General features: G+C 45.0%; 3 protein-coding genes across 7 annotated transcripts; 1 reads left to right on the top strand and 2 right to left on the bottom strand.

Moving 5' to 3' along the window:
* Positions 1 to 96: 96 nt before the first annotated feature.
* Positions 97 to 7,371, top strand: ddx43 (DEAD (Asp-Glu-Ala-Asp) box polypeptide 43). Its single transcript, XM_035172500.2, has 16 exons — positions 97 to 652; positions 1,175 to 1,230; positions 1,691 to 1,808; positions 1,919 to 2,074; positions 2,197 to 2,278; positions 2,904 to 3,063; positions 4,024 to 4,142; positions 4,266 to 4,376; positions 4,484 to 4,625; positions 4,883 to 4,983; positions 5,363 to 5,450; positions 5,567 to 5,694; positions 5,820 to 5,929; positions 6,093 to 6,231; positions 6,331 to 6,418; positions 6,786 to 7,371. Exons 1-16 carry the CDS (start codon positions 349 to 351, stop codon positions 6,966 to 6,968), a joined length of 2,085 nt encoding a protein of 694 aa, XP_035028391.2. The 5' UTR covers positions 97 to 348; the 3' UTR covers positions 6,969 to 7,371.
* Positions 7,372 to 7,938: 567 nt separating this feature from the next.
* Positions 7,939 to 11,040, bottom strand: cgasa (cyclic GMP-AMP synthase a). Of its 2 annotated transcripts, XM_035172504.1 has the most exons (6): positions 10,680 to 11,040; positions 10,119 to 10,472; positions 9,797 to 10,010; positions 9,145 to 9,402; positions 8,767 to 8,866; positions 7,939 to 8,534 (listed from the first exon to the last, which is right to left on the bottom strand). In XM_035172504.1, the coding sequence occupies exons 1-6, from the start codon at positions 10,998 to 11,000 to the stop codon at positions 8,198 to 8,200; spliced, it is 1,584 nt and encodes a 527-aa protein (XP_035028395.1). In that variant the 5' UTR covers positions 11,001 to 11,040; the 3' UTR covers positions 7,939 to 8,197. The 2 variants fall into 2 exon arrangements, with proteins under 2 accessions (XP_035028395.1, XP_035028394.1); XM_035172503.1 differs by having other exon boundaries at positions 10,119 to 11,040.
* Positions 11,041 to 11,777: 737 nt separating this feature from the next.
* Positions 11,778 to 16,516, bottom strand: eef1a1a (eukaryotic translation elongation factor 1 alpha 1a). Of its 4 annotated transcripts, none has more exons than XM_035172512.2 (8): positions 16,355 to 16,516; positions 15,066 to 15,242; positions 14,801 to 14,980; positions 14,256 to 14,552; positions 13,625 to 13,775; positions 13,268 to 13,524; positions 12,693 to 12,927; positions 11,778 to 12,570 (listed from the first exon to the last, which is right to left on the bottom strand). In XM_035172512.2, the coding sequence occupies exons 2-8, from the start codon at positions 15,207 to 15,209 to the stop codon at positions 12,446 to 12,448; spliced, it is 1,389 nt and encodes a 462-aa protein (XP_035028403.1). In that variant the 5' UTR covers positions 15,210 to 15,242; positions 16,355 to 16,516; the 3' UTR covers positions 11,778 to 12,445. The 4 variants fall into 4 exon arrangements, with proteins under 4 accessions (XP_035028403.1, XP_035028401.1, XP_035028402.1 ...); XM_035172510.2 differs by having other exon boundaries at positions 15,066 to 15,246; positions 16,355 to 16,514; XM_035172511.2 differs by lacking the exon at positions 16,355 to 16,516 and adding an exon at positions 16,068 to 16,307 and having other exon boundaries at positions 15,066 to 15,246.
* Positions 16,517 to 16,637: the final 121 nt, after the last annotated feature.

Raw genomic sequence — 16,637 nt, 5'->3', positions numbered from 1 at the left:
CAGGATTGAGCACTAAGGCCTGAAGTGTGAACGTAGTGACAAGTGTCCAGATCTGAATTGAGAAGCTGTTCACACTGTCATTAACCAATCAGATCTGGGTCACATGGGGGCCGGGCTGTGTGGACGTGGTCTCAAAGTGTTTCCTGGACTCAAACCCTTCACCCACTCCTCCAGTGGTGACAGGTAAAGACTGAGGTTTCAGTTTTTGGGTGAACTATCCCTTTGAGTTGGTGGTTTTAAATGTAAAAAGCTGTAAATTCCCGGTGAGCTGATGGGGTCATGAAGGGGTCATGAAGGGGCCGTGAAGGGGTCATGAGTCCGTGAAGCAGCGTGCAGGTGAGAAGCGACATGTCGGACTGGGAAGAAGACCCAGCCCTCCAGAGACCGGAGCCCAGGCCGCCATGCGAGGACCGGCCACGGGAACGTGTGTTCCACGGTGAGAGGGACGGACCCAGGTTCGGAGGCCCCCGGTTCGGAGGCCCCAGGGACTGGAGACCCGAGCGGAGCGACGAGCACCGAGTCCCGGGAGGTGGACGCGAGGGCACGGACCTCGGAGGAACCCGGGAGCGACGGGGCTTCGGCGGTGAAAGGTCGGACTTCTACCCGCCTGTGACACTCACCGTGGAGAACACTTCTGTCGGGAGAATAATAGGTTTGTTCCCGGGGAAGAGGTTTTACTTTCAGCGGCAGGTGTTCGGGACTTCGCTGGTAGCTGTGCTATGCTAATCCCGCGGGAGGTAGCTATCTGTGCTGTGCTAATCCCGCGGGAGGTAGCTAGCTGTGCTGTGCTAATCCCGCGGGAGGTAGCTAGCTGTGCTATGCTAATCCCGCGGGAGGTAGCTAGCTGTGCTGTGCTAATCCCGCGGGAGGTAGCTAGCTGTGCTGTGCTAATCCCGCGGGAGGTAGCTAGCTGTGCTGTGCTAATCCCGCGGGAGGTAGCTAGCTGTGCTGTGCTAATCCCGCGGGAGGTAGCTAGCTGTGCTGTGCTAATCCCGCGGGAGGTAGCTAGCTGTGCTGTATCCGGGGGTAGCAGCTGTGCTAAAGCTAATCCCGCGGGAGGTAGCTAGCTCACCAGTTGGTCTGTGGAGGTTTTCCCGCACATATTTACACCTGAATTTCAAATAAATGTACACGGAGAGATTTCCAGACTCTTAAATGAAGTTTCTCGATGAAGGTCGCGGAGGAGCCAAAATCCGTGAACTTGAAGAAAGCTCGGGTGCCAGGATCAAGGTAAGATGATGTTGAGTTATGTGTTTAACAACTTTCAAAAAGATTCATAAAGCTTGTTATCAATGTTCCCTTCAATTCCATTTGGTCTGAAGCAACCGGACCTATTTCAACTGTAGTTTACGAAGGTGTTAAAGACAGAAGTCCTACTTTCATCAGTCATCACATCTGGAAACTAACTTTACAAAACGTCCTCAATCAGATGATAAATGTAGTTTTTCACACATTAAAAGAAAACCAGCAGTTGGATGTGTCTCTTGTAAACAGGTCTTGTTCCCAGAAGGGTGAAGGGTAAATTCAAGGTGATGCACCCTCGTGATGTATCGAGTATTTTTGGTCCGGACCTAACGGCGATAAGCTAGGGTTAGGGTGCTATGCTACCGCGCTGTGTTCTTTTCCCTGAGGTTAGCACGTTACCGATGTTTGTTTTGCGTCCTGTGTACCTCCACTGGTATTTTTTTAGATAAACCGGGGGGATTATGAAGGTGAGGTGCTCATCTTCGGCTCCTCTGCTGCCCAGGAGAAGGCCAAGGAGATGATTGAACACTTGTTGGCAGATGGCAACTCTAGATTTTGCAATGGTACAAAGTAATTTTTTCTATAAAAGTGATCCTGAAATCTTCCTAGCATTAGTGTCCTTACACTTACAGCTGTAAATACACCTCCTGCATTATGCTGATGTCTTTGTCAGAGGCTGGTAAGGCAGGAGACTATGGAGGAGTAAGCAACAACTCAGTCTGGTCTTCTGACCAGTTAAAGGCCTCCAGTGAAACTCCACCCCGACCATCCATAGATTGGAACTCCATCCGGGAGAACAGGGACAAGTATGAAGAGATCAAGTGGCAGGGTGAGGCCTCACATACTGTCGTCATTAGGACAACTACACTTTCTGGCCTCGTTTGTTTTGTCTCATCACTGTGGTTTTTTAAAATGGTACAAAAGCCTTAAAGTATGTCTGACTTCCTTCAGACCTCCCACCCATGAAGAAGAATTTTTACACGGAGGCCGAGAGTGTATCCAAGCTGCTGGCAGAGGACGTCAGTGAATGGAGGTAATTCTGACACAGACGTGTTTTTCTTTCACTTCGTCTTGTTCGCTGCAGGTGTAAAATAAACCACATGTCCACATTATATGGGATTGATAGAGGCAGAGGCAAATGCTATATATAGCACATAGCGAATAATAAGGCTTGTCAGAAACCAGTTGGACAGGCTAGCCAAACCTCAAACCTCCATTACAGCCTCGGACACAAAGGTGGCACCGTTTATATTTACCTCTACTGGAGCAGGTCCAGGCCAGCATGTCTTTGAATTTGTCAGAGGTTCTGAATCTTCAGAGCTTTACAATAAGTGGGGGGGGATCGTTTATCAACAAGGGGTTGACCGAGGTCCGATTACATTGAGCCCTAAACTGTCCACGGGACCAGAATCATTAAACTCAGTTTAGCTCTCTGTCAGTGTCCGATACTCCTCTCCATGAAATTCATTTTTAAAATTTTGAATGGTTTGGAAGTTGATTGAATATTTCTTTGTCTCGTAAACAAAGAACAGAACTTATGTTGACGTGGTTTTTGGAAAACTGTCTAAATGTGGTCTTTGAAACGTAAAGCTCAACGTGGTGTGCATTTGTCTTTTTCTAGTTCAGTAGTTCTAATCTTTACAACAATTCCTCCACAGGAAAGAGAATAACAACATCTTTGTGGACGACCTGAAGGAGGAAGGGGAGAAGCGGCCCATTCCTTATCCCTGCCGAACCTTTCTGGAGGCGTTTGAACCTTTTCCAGAGATCATGGAAAATATTGAGCGAGTTGGCTTTGTCAAACCAACCCCCATCCAGGTATGAGCGTGGTGCGTGGGCCAAGTCGTTCTGTAATTTATCTCTATAATCATACTTTCACTGTAAATACACAAGATAAAGAGTGTGATATGCAGGGGAAATGAAACTGCATCACCTCCCTCACTGATTTCACTTTCATTTTACAGGAAGAGGTTTGGTTCAATGGAATCTAATATCACTGCTTTGAGTCATCACATGGCTGCTCAGTCATGTAATGTGGTTGCAGTGTGAGAAACGTGCTGTAACTACGTTCTGCTGCTTAACGTCCCCACGCTCAACTTCCGTCTGCCTCCCACGTTCATTAACATCCTGCTGTTGCATCACAACCTGAACAACCTGTTCAGTTCATGTTTTCTTTGGCACATTTTTTCTTTGGGTTGAGTCAGTTGATCTCATAATCAAGTCTGGGTTGGGTTTAACATGCCGCGACTCCATCTCTGTAATTACACTCACAGTTGTATTAATTGCTCTAATCTCTTGCTTGGAAATCGAAACGTGTATTTCCCAAAACGTTGCTCTCAAATGTTTTTAAAGCAATCCTAAATTTAAACAGCAAGTAGGTTCCCAGTTCGAATCCCGGCCCAGGCGGGTTTATGTGTTTGCATGTTCTCCCCATGTCTGTGGGTTTTCTCCTGCTTCCTCCCATCGTCCAAAGACATTTAAATGGATTCACACTAAATTTCGATGTGACTTTTGTAATCTTAGATCTTCAAGTTTGAATATGACCAGTTAGAAAGTTGATATCTAGGGATGCTTTGGTTTAATTTGAAAGTTTGACATTATGACTTAAACATCAACTTTTAAGTGACTTTTTATAACTTGGTCTCTATCAAAGGAAAGATAACCACTCTTGATGGGAAGTGGATGGTTTTTAGTAGTTCTAATGGATTTTTAAAAGATCAGTTTAATTTTGTAACGGTAGTATTGTAGCAGTTACTATTGTGATGTTTTTGTTTTCAGTCTCAGGCATGGCCCGTGTTGATGAGCGGAGAGGACCTGATAGCCATTGCTCAGACAGGAACTGGGAAAACTCTGGCTTACCTACTGCCAGGGTTCATCCATATGGACGGGCAGCATGTGTGAGGAGCAGATCTGTTCCTTGCGTCTTAACTTTTAGGGGCTGAAAGTACTGTTCAGTTTCTTTCATTTCCATTTTTTACTTGCTCGACGATCAAAATCTTTTGTGTTTCCTTCCTTCGTAGACCAAGCACTGAGCGCAGGGGTCCTGGCATGTTGGTGCTGACTCCCACCAGAGAGCTGGCCCTGCAGATTGAAACTGAGTGCAACAAGTACAGCTATAAAGGCTACAAAAGGTCCAGCAGTCTTATGTTAGGAATCATTAAGGGTTGGTTTTGAACCAGTAATTAATTGCACTGTAGAAGCAACGTGACTTTGACGGTTCTTCTGTTCCCTCTCCCAGTATCTGCATCTACGGTGGAGGGGATAGAAAAGGTCAGATCAACCTGGTGAAGCGCGGAGTGGACATAGTCATCGCCACGCCAGGACGACTACACGATCTACAGATGAACGAGCTCATCAATCTTCGCTCCATCACCTACCTGGTCGGCTGTTTGTGTCTGTGCATGTTGGTCTATGTATGAGGGGGGTGAACGTTTAGATGGGTCCATTGTTCATAGTGTGACTTTCAATTTTAAAGGCTCAACCCAGTAGAAATCCCTATGAACAGCAACATCAGTGCTCACTGTTTGTGAAAGTCTTCGGTGTGAACACAAATCTATAATTGCTGTCTTTGGAATCTGTGGTATTTTCTTTGTCTTAAACGTTTTGGATTGATCCTTTTCTTGATGGTTGCAAACAGGTGCTGGACGAGGCCGACCGAATGCTGGATATGGGCTTCGAACCTCAGATAATGAAGATTCTCCTGGACATCCGCCCAGACCGACAGACTGTCATGACCAGGTATGAGTCACATGACACACTTGGTACAAGTGTTTGTCATTGATCAGGACACAAGGACATGTGGACAGATGTTGCCCGAGAGAGAACATCGAAAAAGACCTTCAGCAAAAATCTGTTTGAAGGGTGTTTCAATACATGAATTAATACAGTCGGACAATACATCATATTACTTTCTACAGAGAAAAGTTTGCATTGGTCCATATTTTCCAGGGGACAATAGATAATAGAAACTATTAAAAACAAATTCAACCCCTGCATTTGTTTAATTTGCAGCACTGTTCCTCACTAAGTAAGTCTATGTAGATTTACCCTGTAAATGTTGTCTGATGTACACTATTTTATTACAATCCTTTTATTACTGTTAATTCCTGTGTTTCAGTGCCACCTGGCCCACCGGTGTGAGACGACTGTCCAAGTCCTACTTAAAGAATGCCATGATGGTTTATGTCGGCACCCTGGACTTGGCGGTGAGTGAAACATTGCATGTGTTGATTAGACACTTAGTCTGCTCCTATTTCTCTGCTACAGCTGAAATAAGTAAAATCGAGATGCCACATGTTACAACCCTTCCTGTGCTTCTTAGGCGGTTAACACGGTGGAGCAAACCGTGCTGATCGTCCACGAAGAAGAGAAAAAGTCCTACGTGTTTGACTTCATCAAAAACATGCTGCCCCAGGATAAAGTCCTCATCTTTGTTGGCAAGAAGCTTGTGTGAGTAGGAAGTTGCTCACTTACGGGAAACTATCAGATTTAATCACAGTGACTGACAGCTTGTAACACCCACACTAACGGTGTCCTGTGGTTATGTTTGTTTCTCCACATGCATGTAATCTCAGGGCTGATGACTTGTCCAGCGACATGTGTCTGCAGGGTCTGGCTGTGCAGAGTCTCCATGGCGACCGTGAGCAGTGTGACCGCGAAGAAGCCCTCAAGGACTTTAAAGAGAGTACGTCACCGGAAGGAAATGTGGTTTTAGAAGATGAGCTTTCTATTTCTCAGAAAACGGAAACTGAAAGTTTCGGTGGTGAGCTAGCGATCTCACCTCGAAGCCAACAGGCTGTCACATGTACAGGCCGCGGCTTTAACAATGAATCTGTTTTATCTTCCAGGTCGAGTTCGTATCCTGGTCGCCACTGACCTGGCATCCAGAGGGTTGGACGTCCACGACATAACACATGTCTTTAACTTTGACTTTCCACGTAACATAGAGGAGTATGTCCATCGTGTGGGCCGCACTGGCCGAGCTGGGTAAGGGTCACGGGGTTCTGGGGTCACATGATGGAAATACGCTGCCAGTGTCTGGATGTTTTTGGGCTAGTTTGTGATGTTGGTCCTTTTGTGATCCAGACGCTCGGGCGCTGCCATTACCCTGGTAACAAGAGACAACTGGAGGATGGCCCCTGAACTGATTCATATCCTGGAGCGAGCGGGACAGGTGACACACATTTATATTCACATAAAGAGTGTGACACAGTTCAAATTTAAGTTCAATGATCATCTTGCACACTTGATCCCCAACAAAATCTTATGAGTCCTTCCCTGGCTCGTGCTGAACCATTCCACCAGGTAGTTTTTGTGTAATCCTGCAAACGGAAGCAGAACGCAGATGAAACAATAACTTCTTTACTTCACAATAACTGTTTTTCACTTCATAGAAAGCACAAACACACAATGACTTGTCTGATTAAGTTGTATTTGAAACCTGAAAGTTTAATCAAGTAGGAAGCCTATTTTAATGTTATTTGAATGAATGTTTTTTTTGTATTCATTTATCACAAGCCATGTAATGATTGTGATTACAGGAGGTCCCTGAGGAGCTGGTGCTCATGGCAGAGAGATACGAGAAGCACAAGAGGGAGAAGGAGCTGTGCAGTCCGAGGGGAGAACAGGGGCGTGGAGGTGGGGGAGGATGGGGCGGGGGCGGGGGGAGGAGAGAAGGCGGAGGGAGAGGAGGCAGAGATCGAAGCCAGAACTGGGGTTTCTAATACGTAAGTGTTTATATATAAGTCCACACATGCCACAATGCCCCCGGCAGATTCACAGATGGAAGTGGAAATGTACAGATAAGAACTTTAACATTCACACGTTTGACACGAAACAAGAGTCTGTTCAGATAAACTCATTTCATCGGTCTGGTGTTCTAATAAGACTAATGTTCATTTTCTTTTTGTGTAGCAGAATCTGAAAATGTGTGTTGTAATTTCTTTTATATCTATATATCTTATTTGTTTTTGCTAGTTTCATATAATTTAAACGCAGTTGACTTCCTGTTTTAAAAATGTTTAAGATGCACAATTTGTACAGATTTCTTCTGTTTTTGTAATTCACAGCAGTGTTTTGTTACGTCATTTCTTGACACCATTTCAGTCTAATAAATTCTTGAAGAGACCTGACGCTGTATATTTTACTGACTTGGTGACGTATCTGTGACGCCGTTGAATACAGTAATGATTAAATCTGCTTTGCACCATTTCCGTATTTACTGGAAGATACTAAAGGTAAATGTCCTTGTATTATTATTATTATTATTATTATTATTATCATTCAGACTTGGAAGGAGTGTATTCGTCGGTTCTTAACCACCTTGTGTTTTTTCACAGGAAGCTCTGCCCCACATCGACTGCACTAGCACACGAACAGGAAACATCTCTGCCCTGCAAATGTAAGATTTCCTAGAAGTGTTGGGGGGGGGGGATGAGCCAGAGGAAGTTTTCTCTTTGTCACATCAGCTTTTTAAAGTTTGTCTTCAACAAAAGCGCAGAAAAGAAGAAATGTAAACGAGGCTGTGTTATTGTAAAAATCAGCACAACAGCTGAAATTGTTTTATTTACTCTTTAAATAATTACTAAATAATTACTAAATTATTAAAGTGTTTTAGATGTTTAAATGTGTATTTCTTACTTCAGGCAGACTTTGCTTTCAATTAACCTAAAACACAATCTGATAACAACTTCATTGTAAAGCAGAAGAATAATTAAATTTAATAGAAAATTCATATCGGTTGAACACGGTATTTGTACTTTCTCAAAATACTAATAATATAATCATTTTTATGGCACCTTTTGCAACATAAATGAAGATTTGAAGGCAAACAATCAGTTCGATAATACAGCTTAAAAATCAGTTTTCATCACACACAAAAATATTGACCGTGAAAGATAGAAACAGCTAAAAGAGACAAATGCTTGATAATTTTATTAATTAGAAGTGAGAATCAGTTGAGTCTGAAAATAGGAAAGCCGTTGTCACATTCCTCCTTGATACAGCGAGCCAGGCGAAGGCACTTCGTCTTGTCAATGCCGAAGAGGAGGTTCTGATCTGGGATGAAGAAGTTGGGGAGAACACATCTTTCCAGATGTCCCATAAAGTCCTCCAGCAGCTGCAGAAAGCAGCGGCTCAGACTGGAGGCGCTCCAGTCACTGTCTTTTCCTCTAGAGCTGCAGGCGTGGAGCAGGGTGGTCTTGGCCTGGTAGGAGTAGAACTTCTCAAATGAAGCCTCTCTTTCTTTCAGCAGACTGAGAAGGTGTTTCAGGAGCTTTAAACACTCCTTCCTGAATGTCAAGAAAAAGGAGCATATTCTCAAATGAGTGAAATTCATGATAACACAGTTAGTTTCATATTTTGGCTGATATGATCATGAAACATATTGCATGTATTACAAGCTAAGCAGTATTCAAAAGATCTTCAATCTAACTGAGGACCCAGCAGAAACCCTTGACCTGTATGAAATAAAAACCCATCCAGTGTTTTACTTAAAGAGAAATATGTTTGTCACAATCGGACCTGCAGCAGCGTTGGCCTTCTCTTTCACAGCACGTCTTCTCCGAGCCGTGATTCAACAGAATGCCCTTCTCAACATGCGAGAATGAAACCCGCCAAGCATCTGTGTGTTGGAGAAGACAGAATACTCAATGGGCAGATCATCAAATCACATCGTATTTGTATAGCCTGTATTCACAAATCACGATTGGTCTCATAGCTCTAAACAAGATGTGACATCCTCCGTAGAAACCTCAGAGCCTCAAGTGAGGGATCCCCCTCCCAGGACGGACAGAGGAGCAACAGAGGAAGAGCACGTCCACAGAAAAACTATATTTTCATTCATTTCCTATTCATGAAACGGCTAATTTGGTTTATATATATGTCAGAGGAGTTACTCACCTTTAGCTAAAACGCCGTCATGCTCGACTGCTCCCCTGCCTTCGTATTTTGGGACAAGATAATATTGCTGTCTCTTGTAATCCTGCTTCACTTTAGTCCCCAGCCAGCCCTGGATTTGAAAGCCCTGTTGGGTAAAAGCTGGCCAGCTTGTTCGGACCTTGATGCTGAGAACAACATCCAGGGAGATGATCACAGACTGAACTGTAGTCGTCAGGGTCACTGCAGGACAGCCAGGCTTCTTTCTTGTCACCGTCCAATCTGAGAAAACAGAGCAGCACAATAAAAAGTCAGCAAATTGTTTTATTTGTACATAAATGAAGATTTGAAGGCGAACAATAGGAAGCATTGACAAACAATTTGAACATCACAACATTGGAGCGAAAATACGAGTAAAAATGCTACAGATGAGAAAAGAGTGAAATAAAGAAAATCTCAATCTCCAAAAACAATCAAGTTTCCACCGGCAGATAATTAACATGTTTTGCTTTCTCCAGTAAGATGAATGGAAACATAGATTTTTGGGAATGAGCAGTAAAAGGAGCTGGAAATATTTCTCCTGAAACACCTCGTCAAGAACCCGGTGGATACTTCCACGTTTGCAGCTGTAGGATGAACGTTTAATTCAACTACACATTCAAATATTGGTACTTGCCTGGAAAAGCCTTGACGCACTTCTTCACCTCGTCCCTGAACTCTGTCAGCATTTCACTGGCACATAAAATGTCGTCGTCCTGAAATTTCTTCAGTGGGTTATTGCCACGTTTTAAAGCCACACTGTAAAAGGCTCTGTTATCTCCAAATGGTTCAATTTTCACCCGGTCAACTTCGATGGACAGCATGACGTCAAACTCATCAGGTTTAGAAATCTGTATACACAAAACATCACTGTCATACGACTGCATTGTTAAAGACACTGCATCAAAATGTTAGTTCACTTCTTCTAATCTGAAACCTACGTCCTCGAGAAAACTTACTTTTAAATTCTCATAGTAACTTCCAGTTTTTAGTGGCTCTGCTGTTGTAAAGCAGCAAGTGTTCTTCTTTAAATGCTTGATTATGTGTTTTATCAAGTTATTGACGACTTCTGATGTGTCTGATTTGTCTCTCTTCTTAATCTTCAAAGTTTCCAGAGTTGTGGAGAGAAGAGAGTCCACTGTAGCACAGGTTTTTGTGGACTTTATAGAAGTCTTGGTGGTGTCCTCTGGCTGTGTCGTCTTTGTCTTCTCCTCTGATTTGGCTGTGCCAGGACGTTTCTTTGGTTTTGTAGCCGTTGCGGAGTCTTGTGTTTTGTCCTTTGGTGTCTCTGGCTGTGGTTTCGTTAGCTCCACCTCAGATTTTTCTTTTGATTTGTCTTTGCCAGCCCAGGTCTTTGGTTTTGTGGACTTTATAGAAGTCTTGGTGGTGTCCTCTGGCTGTGTCGTCTTTGTCTTCTCCTCTGATTTGGCTGTGCCAGGACGTTTCTTTGGTTTTGTAGCCGTTGCGGAGTCTTGTGTTTTGTCCTTTGGTGTCTCTGGCTGTGGTTTCGTTAGCTCCACCTCAGATTTCTCTTTTGATTTGCCAGCACCGGTTGTGGCTCTTGAACCTCGTGAAGGAGCCTTTGTGTCGTCTGTCGGTGGCTTGTTGATCTCCTCTGTGAAGTTTTTTGTCTTTTTCTTTTGACTGCTCTGCTCCGATGACTTCTCATTCGTGCTGTTTGGTGTTTTCTGGTTCCTTCCCTTTGGTTTCTGTTCCGTGGTTGTAGCATTGTGCTTCTCTTCTGTAAAGCCATTCTCTGGATATTCTGCAGTTGTGGTTTTGCCCTTGGCACAATCGGTTTTAGGAGTCGCAGCCTTGCGTGGTCTCCCTCTGCCTGTCATGATGCTGGGATGAGGAATGAAACTACTCTGATGAAATGACTTAAGTTCTTCCTGTTAGTGTATGAGAGCACGCCCCTTAACTCACGCCCCTTAACTACGTGGCAGAATGCCCTTAAGCCTTTAAGAGGAAATTATATTCAGTCATTTTGTTCCTGTGACAGTTTTAAGAACTGAGTGTGTGATAAATACAGCTTCATATGTTACAAGTTGTTAAAAAGTGAGTTTGATGACAGTAAAATCTATTACAATACCAACAGCTACGTGTGTTATTGTAAAAATCAGCACAACAGCCAGAATTGTTTTATTTATTCTTTAATTAATTACTATAAGTATTGTTTCAGATGTTTAAATGTGTATTTCTTACTTCAGGCAGACTTTGCTTTCAATTAACCTAAAACACCATCTGATAACAACTCCATTGTTTCATTGTAAAGCAGAAAGTAATCAAATTTAATAGAAAATTCATGTTGGTTGAACACATTATTTGTACTTTCTCAAAATATTGTTACGTCCATAATAATACATGAACTAATAATAGCTACTTGGCAGAATGCCCTCAAGCCTTTAAGAAGAAATTATATTCAGTCATTTTGTTCCTGTGACAGATTTAAGAACTGAGTGTGTGATAAATACAGCTTCATATGATCCTGTTACGAGTTGTTAAAAAATAATGTTTGACAGTAAAATCTATTACAATACCAACAGCTACATCTTGTGGACAAATGTGTGTATTGTCCCTGTCACACACAGAAAGTGACTAAAAACCACAAACCGGTATTTTGGTTGAAACATGTTTAATGTTGCAAAGAGGCTCGTGCCATCTTACAGTAAGGTGCAGTCGCTTAAGCCAATTTAAGCTTCTCCAGTGCAAGTGCAAAGTTAGCAACACGCCAATCAAAGTGCTTCAGGAGTCCACAGCCGGTCGACTCCGTCTGGAAAGACATGTGGACCATTGTTTTTTTTGTTTTGTGCCTTTTTTTTTTTTTTTTAAAGCTTGAACACAACAAATCACTCAGTTCTACTAATCTACTACTCAGAAGAACATAGTTTAACTTGTTTTCCTGTGCTCTTACCATGTAGCTGCAGACAAACACTAAAAGCAAGACAACATGTACCATGTTAAGAGATCTGCAATCCAGAGAGCTGGAGATAAATTACCTCTAAAGGTTTCTCAGTATCGTATCAACCAAATCAACAGTGCACATTCAAAACTATATGCTTGATATTACATTGTATGTAATGGTAATCTAACTAATGAAATACACACAGGACCACCGCCTCAAGGACTAAAGATCTACATGTTCTTTCCTTCGAATGCTTTTGCGATGCATTGTGATGATTAACCAGCCTTTGGTTATTACGTTGAAGCAGCCAATTGTAGGATGGGGTGGGATGACTGATGTCCTGCCCTGGGAGACCTTGGGGTCGGCAGAGTAGCACAACATTCATTTGTTCCTCTGGGCCTTCTGGGCAGACTTGGTAACTTTACCAGTTGTGGAGAGCTTCTTCTCCACACCCTTGATCACGCCGACGGCCACGGTTTGACGCATGTCTCGCACCGCAAAGCGACCTGCGGGGGGAAGAGGAGTGAAGGTGGACATTTTAGTTGATGCGGCGTAACTTCCAGTGGAGTCACAAAGCCTTCGATGGGGGTGAGTGTGTCGTCAAATCCCAGATCACACTTGATCTTACCCAGTGGGGGGTACTCGGAGAAGCTTTCAACACACATGGGCTTGCCAGGAATCATATCCACAATGGCTGCATCTCCGGACTTGAGGGATTTGGGGTTGTCCTCCAGCTTCTTGCCGGACCGGCGATCAATCTTTTCCTTGAGGTCGGCAAACTTGCAGGCGATGTGGGCAGTGTGGCAGTCCAGCACGGGAGCGTAACCAGCACTGATCTGTCCGGGGTGGTTCAGGATGATCACCTGCAAAGCAAAGGGAAAACATGGATGGTCTATTTATAGAAAGATCTTTTCCTTCACCGCTTACTGGAAAGATTTTGACTGTTGGCTTGTTCAGCACTTGTTGCTATGATGCAGGCTAACCCTGTTGTGTAGCAGAAACTTTGTGGAATTGCATCTTGGGATGTGTGTATTTGTTATGTGGCTAAAGTAAGATTCAAAGATGGCTTTTCTTAAAATAAATCTCTATCGATGCTTCATAACTGGAAACATTTCTCAAGTCTAAAAATGGCTCCGACTGAGCAGAATGTTTTTAATCTTGCCCACGTTTCATTTCTGTAAATAGATCCCCTGTGATTCCCACCTGAGCCGTGAAGTTGGCCGCTTCCTGTGGTGGGTCATTCTTGCTATCGCCGGCCACGTTGCCGCGGCGAATGTCTTTGACGGACACGTTTTTGACGTTGAAGCCCACGTTGTCACCAGGGAGCGCCTCAGTCAGGGCCTCGTGGTGCATCTCCACAGACTTGACCTCAGTGGTCACATTGACGGGGGCAAAAGTCACGACCATGCCAGGCTTCAGTACGCCGGTTTCCACCCGGCCCACAGGCACTGTTCCAATACCTGCGACAGATGAACGATTTAAGACGTGAACATGAACGTAGCTCAGTCTCATACTGATCCATAGTTTATTTTACAATAACACTATCCCCTCCTAACATGCCTCCTATCTTGTAGACGTCCTGCAGGGGCAACCGTAGAGCTTTGTCTGTGGGACGACTGGGTGGCTGGATGGCATCCAGGGCCTCCAGCAGGGTGGTCCCTGATGCATTGCCTTCTTTCCTATTGACCTTCCACCCTCTAAACCAGCTCATCTAGAGAAGAGACATTTTCTACTGTTAATTTCAATTAAAAGCTGCAGTTTATAGATGATGTGGAAAACTCAGTGGATTCTGTGTCATTTCTGCAGCGCAATTTCAGGTAATTACTCTAAATAAAAGTAAGACTTTTATAATCAATCATTTAATTGTTTAATGTCGTTATTTAAACTACAGACACACTAAGACTCTACGGCCTTACTTACTACTAGCTTCTATTGTTTCACAACTTGCATGTTAGCACTGATTCATATTGACTATGATTGTGCTTAATTAAAGATTCATTGTCTTGAGCAGCTTCCTGGTGTTTGGTATTCAACACAGCTCGAGGGTTACTCACTCTTTCACGGGTCTGATTTGAGTTTCATCTACAGTCTCTCTCTTCACCATATCTACAAATTAGTATTCAAATCCAAGGCCACACGGCTCAATAATCAGAATGACCTTTTCCTGTCTCTTCTGCTGTGTTCTACTCACATTGGGGCTGGGCTCGAGCATGTTGTCTCCATTCCAGCCGGAAATGGGCACAAAGGCGACGGTGTCCGGGTTGTAGCCGATCTTCTTGATGTAGGTGCTCACTTCCTTCACAATCTCCTCGTAACGTTTCTGGCTGTAGTTCGGCTCGGTGGAGTCCATCTTGTTGATGCCCACGATGAGCTGCTTCACCCCCAGGGTGTAGGCCAGGAGGGCGTGCTCGCGGGTTTGCCCGTTCTTGGAGATGCCCGCCTCGAACTCTCCGACGCCGGCGGCCACGATCAGCACAGCGCAGTCTGCCTGAAGATGCAGGAGACGAAACATTAGTGCTCGGTTGGTGAGTTTTATGAGTTTTGAAAAAGTTTTATTGTCACAGATTTAATGTCTTTATCAATTCCAACACCGGAAACCTTTTGAATTTACTTGCTGCTGCGTGTATTGTTTACAAAGCAATAAAAATCAGTTCTCTCTTTGTCACTAGAAGTGTGTTGCATGTTTTGTTGTAGAATGCTGCGTGCACACGGAGGCTGAGCGCTCCTGTTACACACCTGTGAGGTCCCAGTGATCATGTTCTTGATGAAGTCCCTGTGACCCGGGGCGTCGATGATGGTCACGTAGTACCTGCTGGTTTCAAACTTCCACAGTGAGATGTCGATGGTAATGCCGCGCTCCCTCTCTGCCTTCAGCTTGTCCAGCACCCAGGCGTATTTGAACGAGCCCTTCCCCATCTGAGAAGTAAGTGATGCGGATCAGAGCCAGTCTGGATTGTCTCTTATGCTCGGACTGATCTTCCTCCCTCCTCCACCTACTCACCTCTGCAGCCTCCTTTTCAAACTTCTCGATGGTTCTCTTGTCGATGCCCCCGCACTTGTAGATAAGGTGGCCCGTGGTGGTGGACTTCCCAGAGTCCACATGGCCAATCACAACAATGTTGATGTGGAGCTTCTCCTTCCCCATGGCGACTGGAGACGGCTGAGCTCACGAGACGGACTATCTGCCAAAGCCAGGGTTGAGTTACAGTTAGGTGGATAGGGGCAGGAAACAGAAACCCTTCATGCACTAGTTATTACGATGGACAGTACGGCTCAGTGATCTTTGAGGGTGGAAGAAACGACTGAATAAGGCTCAAACTTCTTTGATTACACAGCTGGAGAGTCGGCCATAGTTCTGCAACACTGAATAAAAACACTTGTGCTTGAAGTGACTGGTGCAGAAAGATGTAAACGGAAGGAGACGTTGATCCCTTTCCTGACTTTGAACTGAATCGCCTGTTTCATCCCGAGTGTGTTAAACTGAAGTGGGTGTTTTTCTAAGTGGTTTGTCTCTGAAGATTAAAGGATGGTATCAACAGTCACTGAACGGCGCCAACACAAACCCTCCACCCCTCCCGTTCACTCCACCCCTCCCTCCACAGCCCTGCTCCCCTGTGCACAGACACATCACCACAACAAGGCTCCAGCACCGTCCTCTGCTCCCACACTTTAACCACCGCTTCATCCCAAACTACAATCCACCATTTTGTCAGGTTCTATCCACACAGACAGGGTAGCATCCATTTCTCACACTGCAGTGCACTGGGTTGACAGTACACACACACACACAGACACACACTGTTGTTTACTCTGCAGGAGTCATGACCACCACTCTGAATTGAAGTCTTCACACAGGCACTGCACAGTTTTCAGTTAAATAATCCACCTGAGTGAGAGTTAATTCTGAATCTAGTTATTCCTGATTAGAAATAATCCAACTGTGGCACGAGTCCTCGCATGATCTCGTGCACGCAGGTGAACTCGACATTTCACACGCGCGCACTTCTCTCATCCCTCGCGTGGAGCGTCACCGCGGCTGCCGCAGTGCGCTCCCGTCCGCAGATCCTCACGATCCCCGCGGACGAGAGGAGCCGCTGCGGTGGAGCTCGCGTCTTTAACGGAGGGTGGAGAGGACGCGTCCACCCTCCGCCATGTTCTGTCCGCTGCCGGGATGCGCGTCAACCGGCGGCTCCTCTCTGCGCCGCAACAACATCCCCGCGGCTGCAGGTCGAGGCGCTGCAGGACCGACACGAGGGGGGGGGGATCTGGCTCCTCTGCAGCGGGTCGTACCTGAGGGGGGGTCCGGGGTCCGGTGCGGCTGAGACGCTGATCCGGTGTTTAGCGCACAGGTCGGGACAGGCGGGGGCTGTTGCGTAATTGCGCGCACCCGCTGCCGCCACAGCATCGGACGCGTGTCGTGCCCAAAAGTGATCGTGTGCCAGAAGCGTCTGTGTCTCCCGCTGCTTTGACCTCATCCAGCCTCAGTTACTCATCTTTCAATATCTGGGTTCATATTCAGGTTCAATACTCAGGTTCAATACTCCTCTTATCACCGGATACTTCAAATATCTGT

Source organism: Hippoglossus stenolepis, chromosome 12 (genome assembly GCF_022539355.2).
Source record: "Hippoglossus stenolepis isolate QCI-W04-F060 chromosome 12, HSTE1.2, whole genome shotgun sequence".
Classification (NCBI taxonomy): Eukaryota; Metazoa; Chordata; class Actinopteri; order Pleuronectiformes; family Pleuronectidae; genus Hippoglossus; species Hippoglossus stenolepis.
The sequence above is the reverse complement of the archived record's forward strand: the minus strand, read 5'-3'. Positions and strand labels throughout refer to the sequence as shown.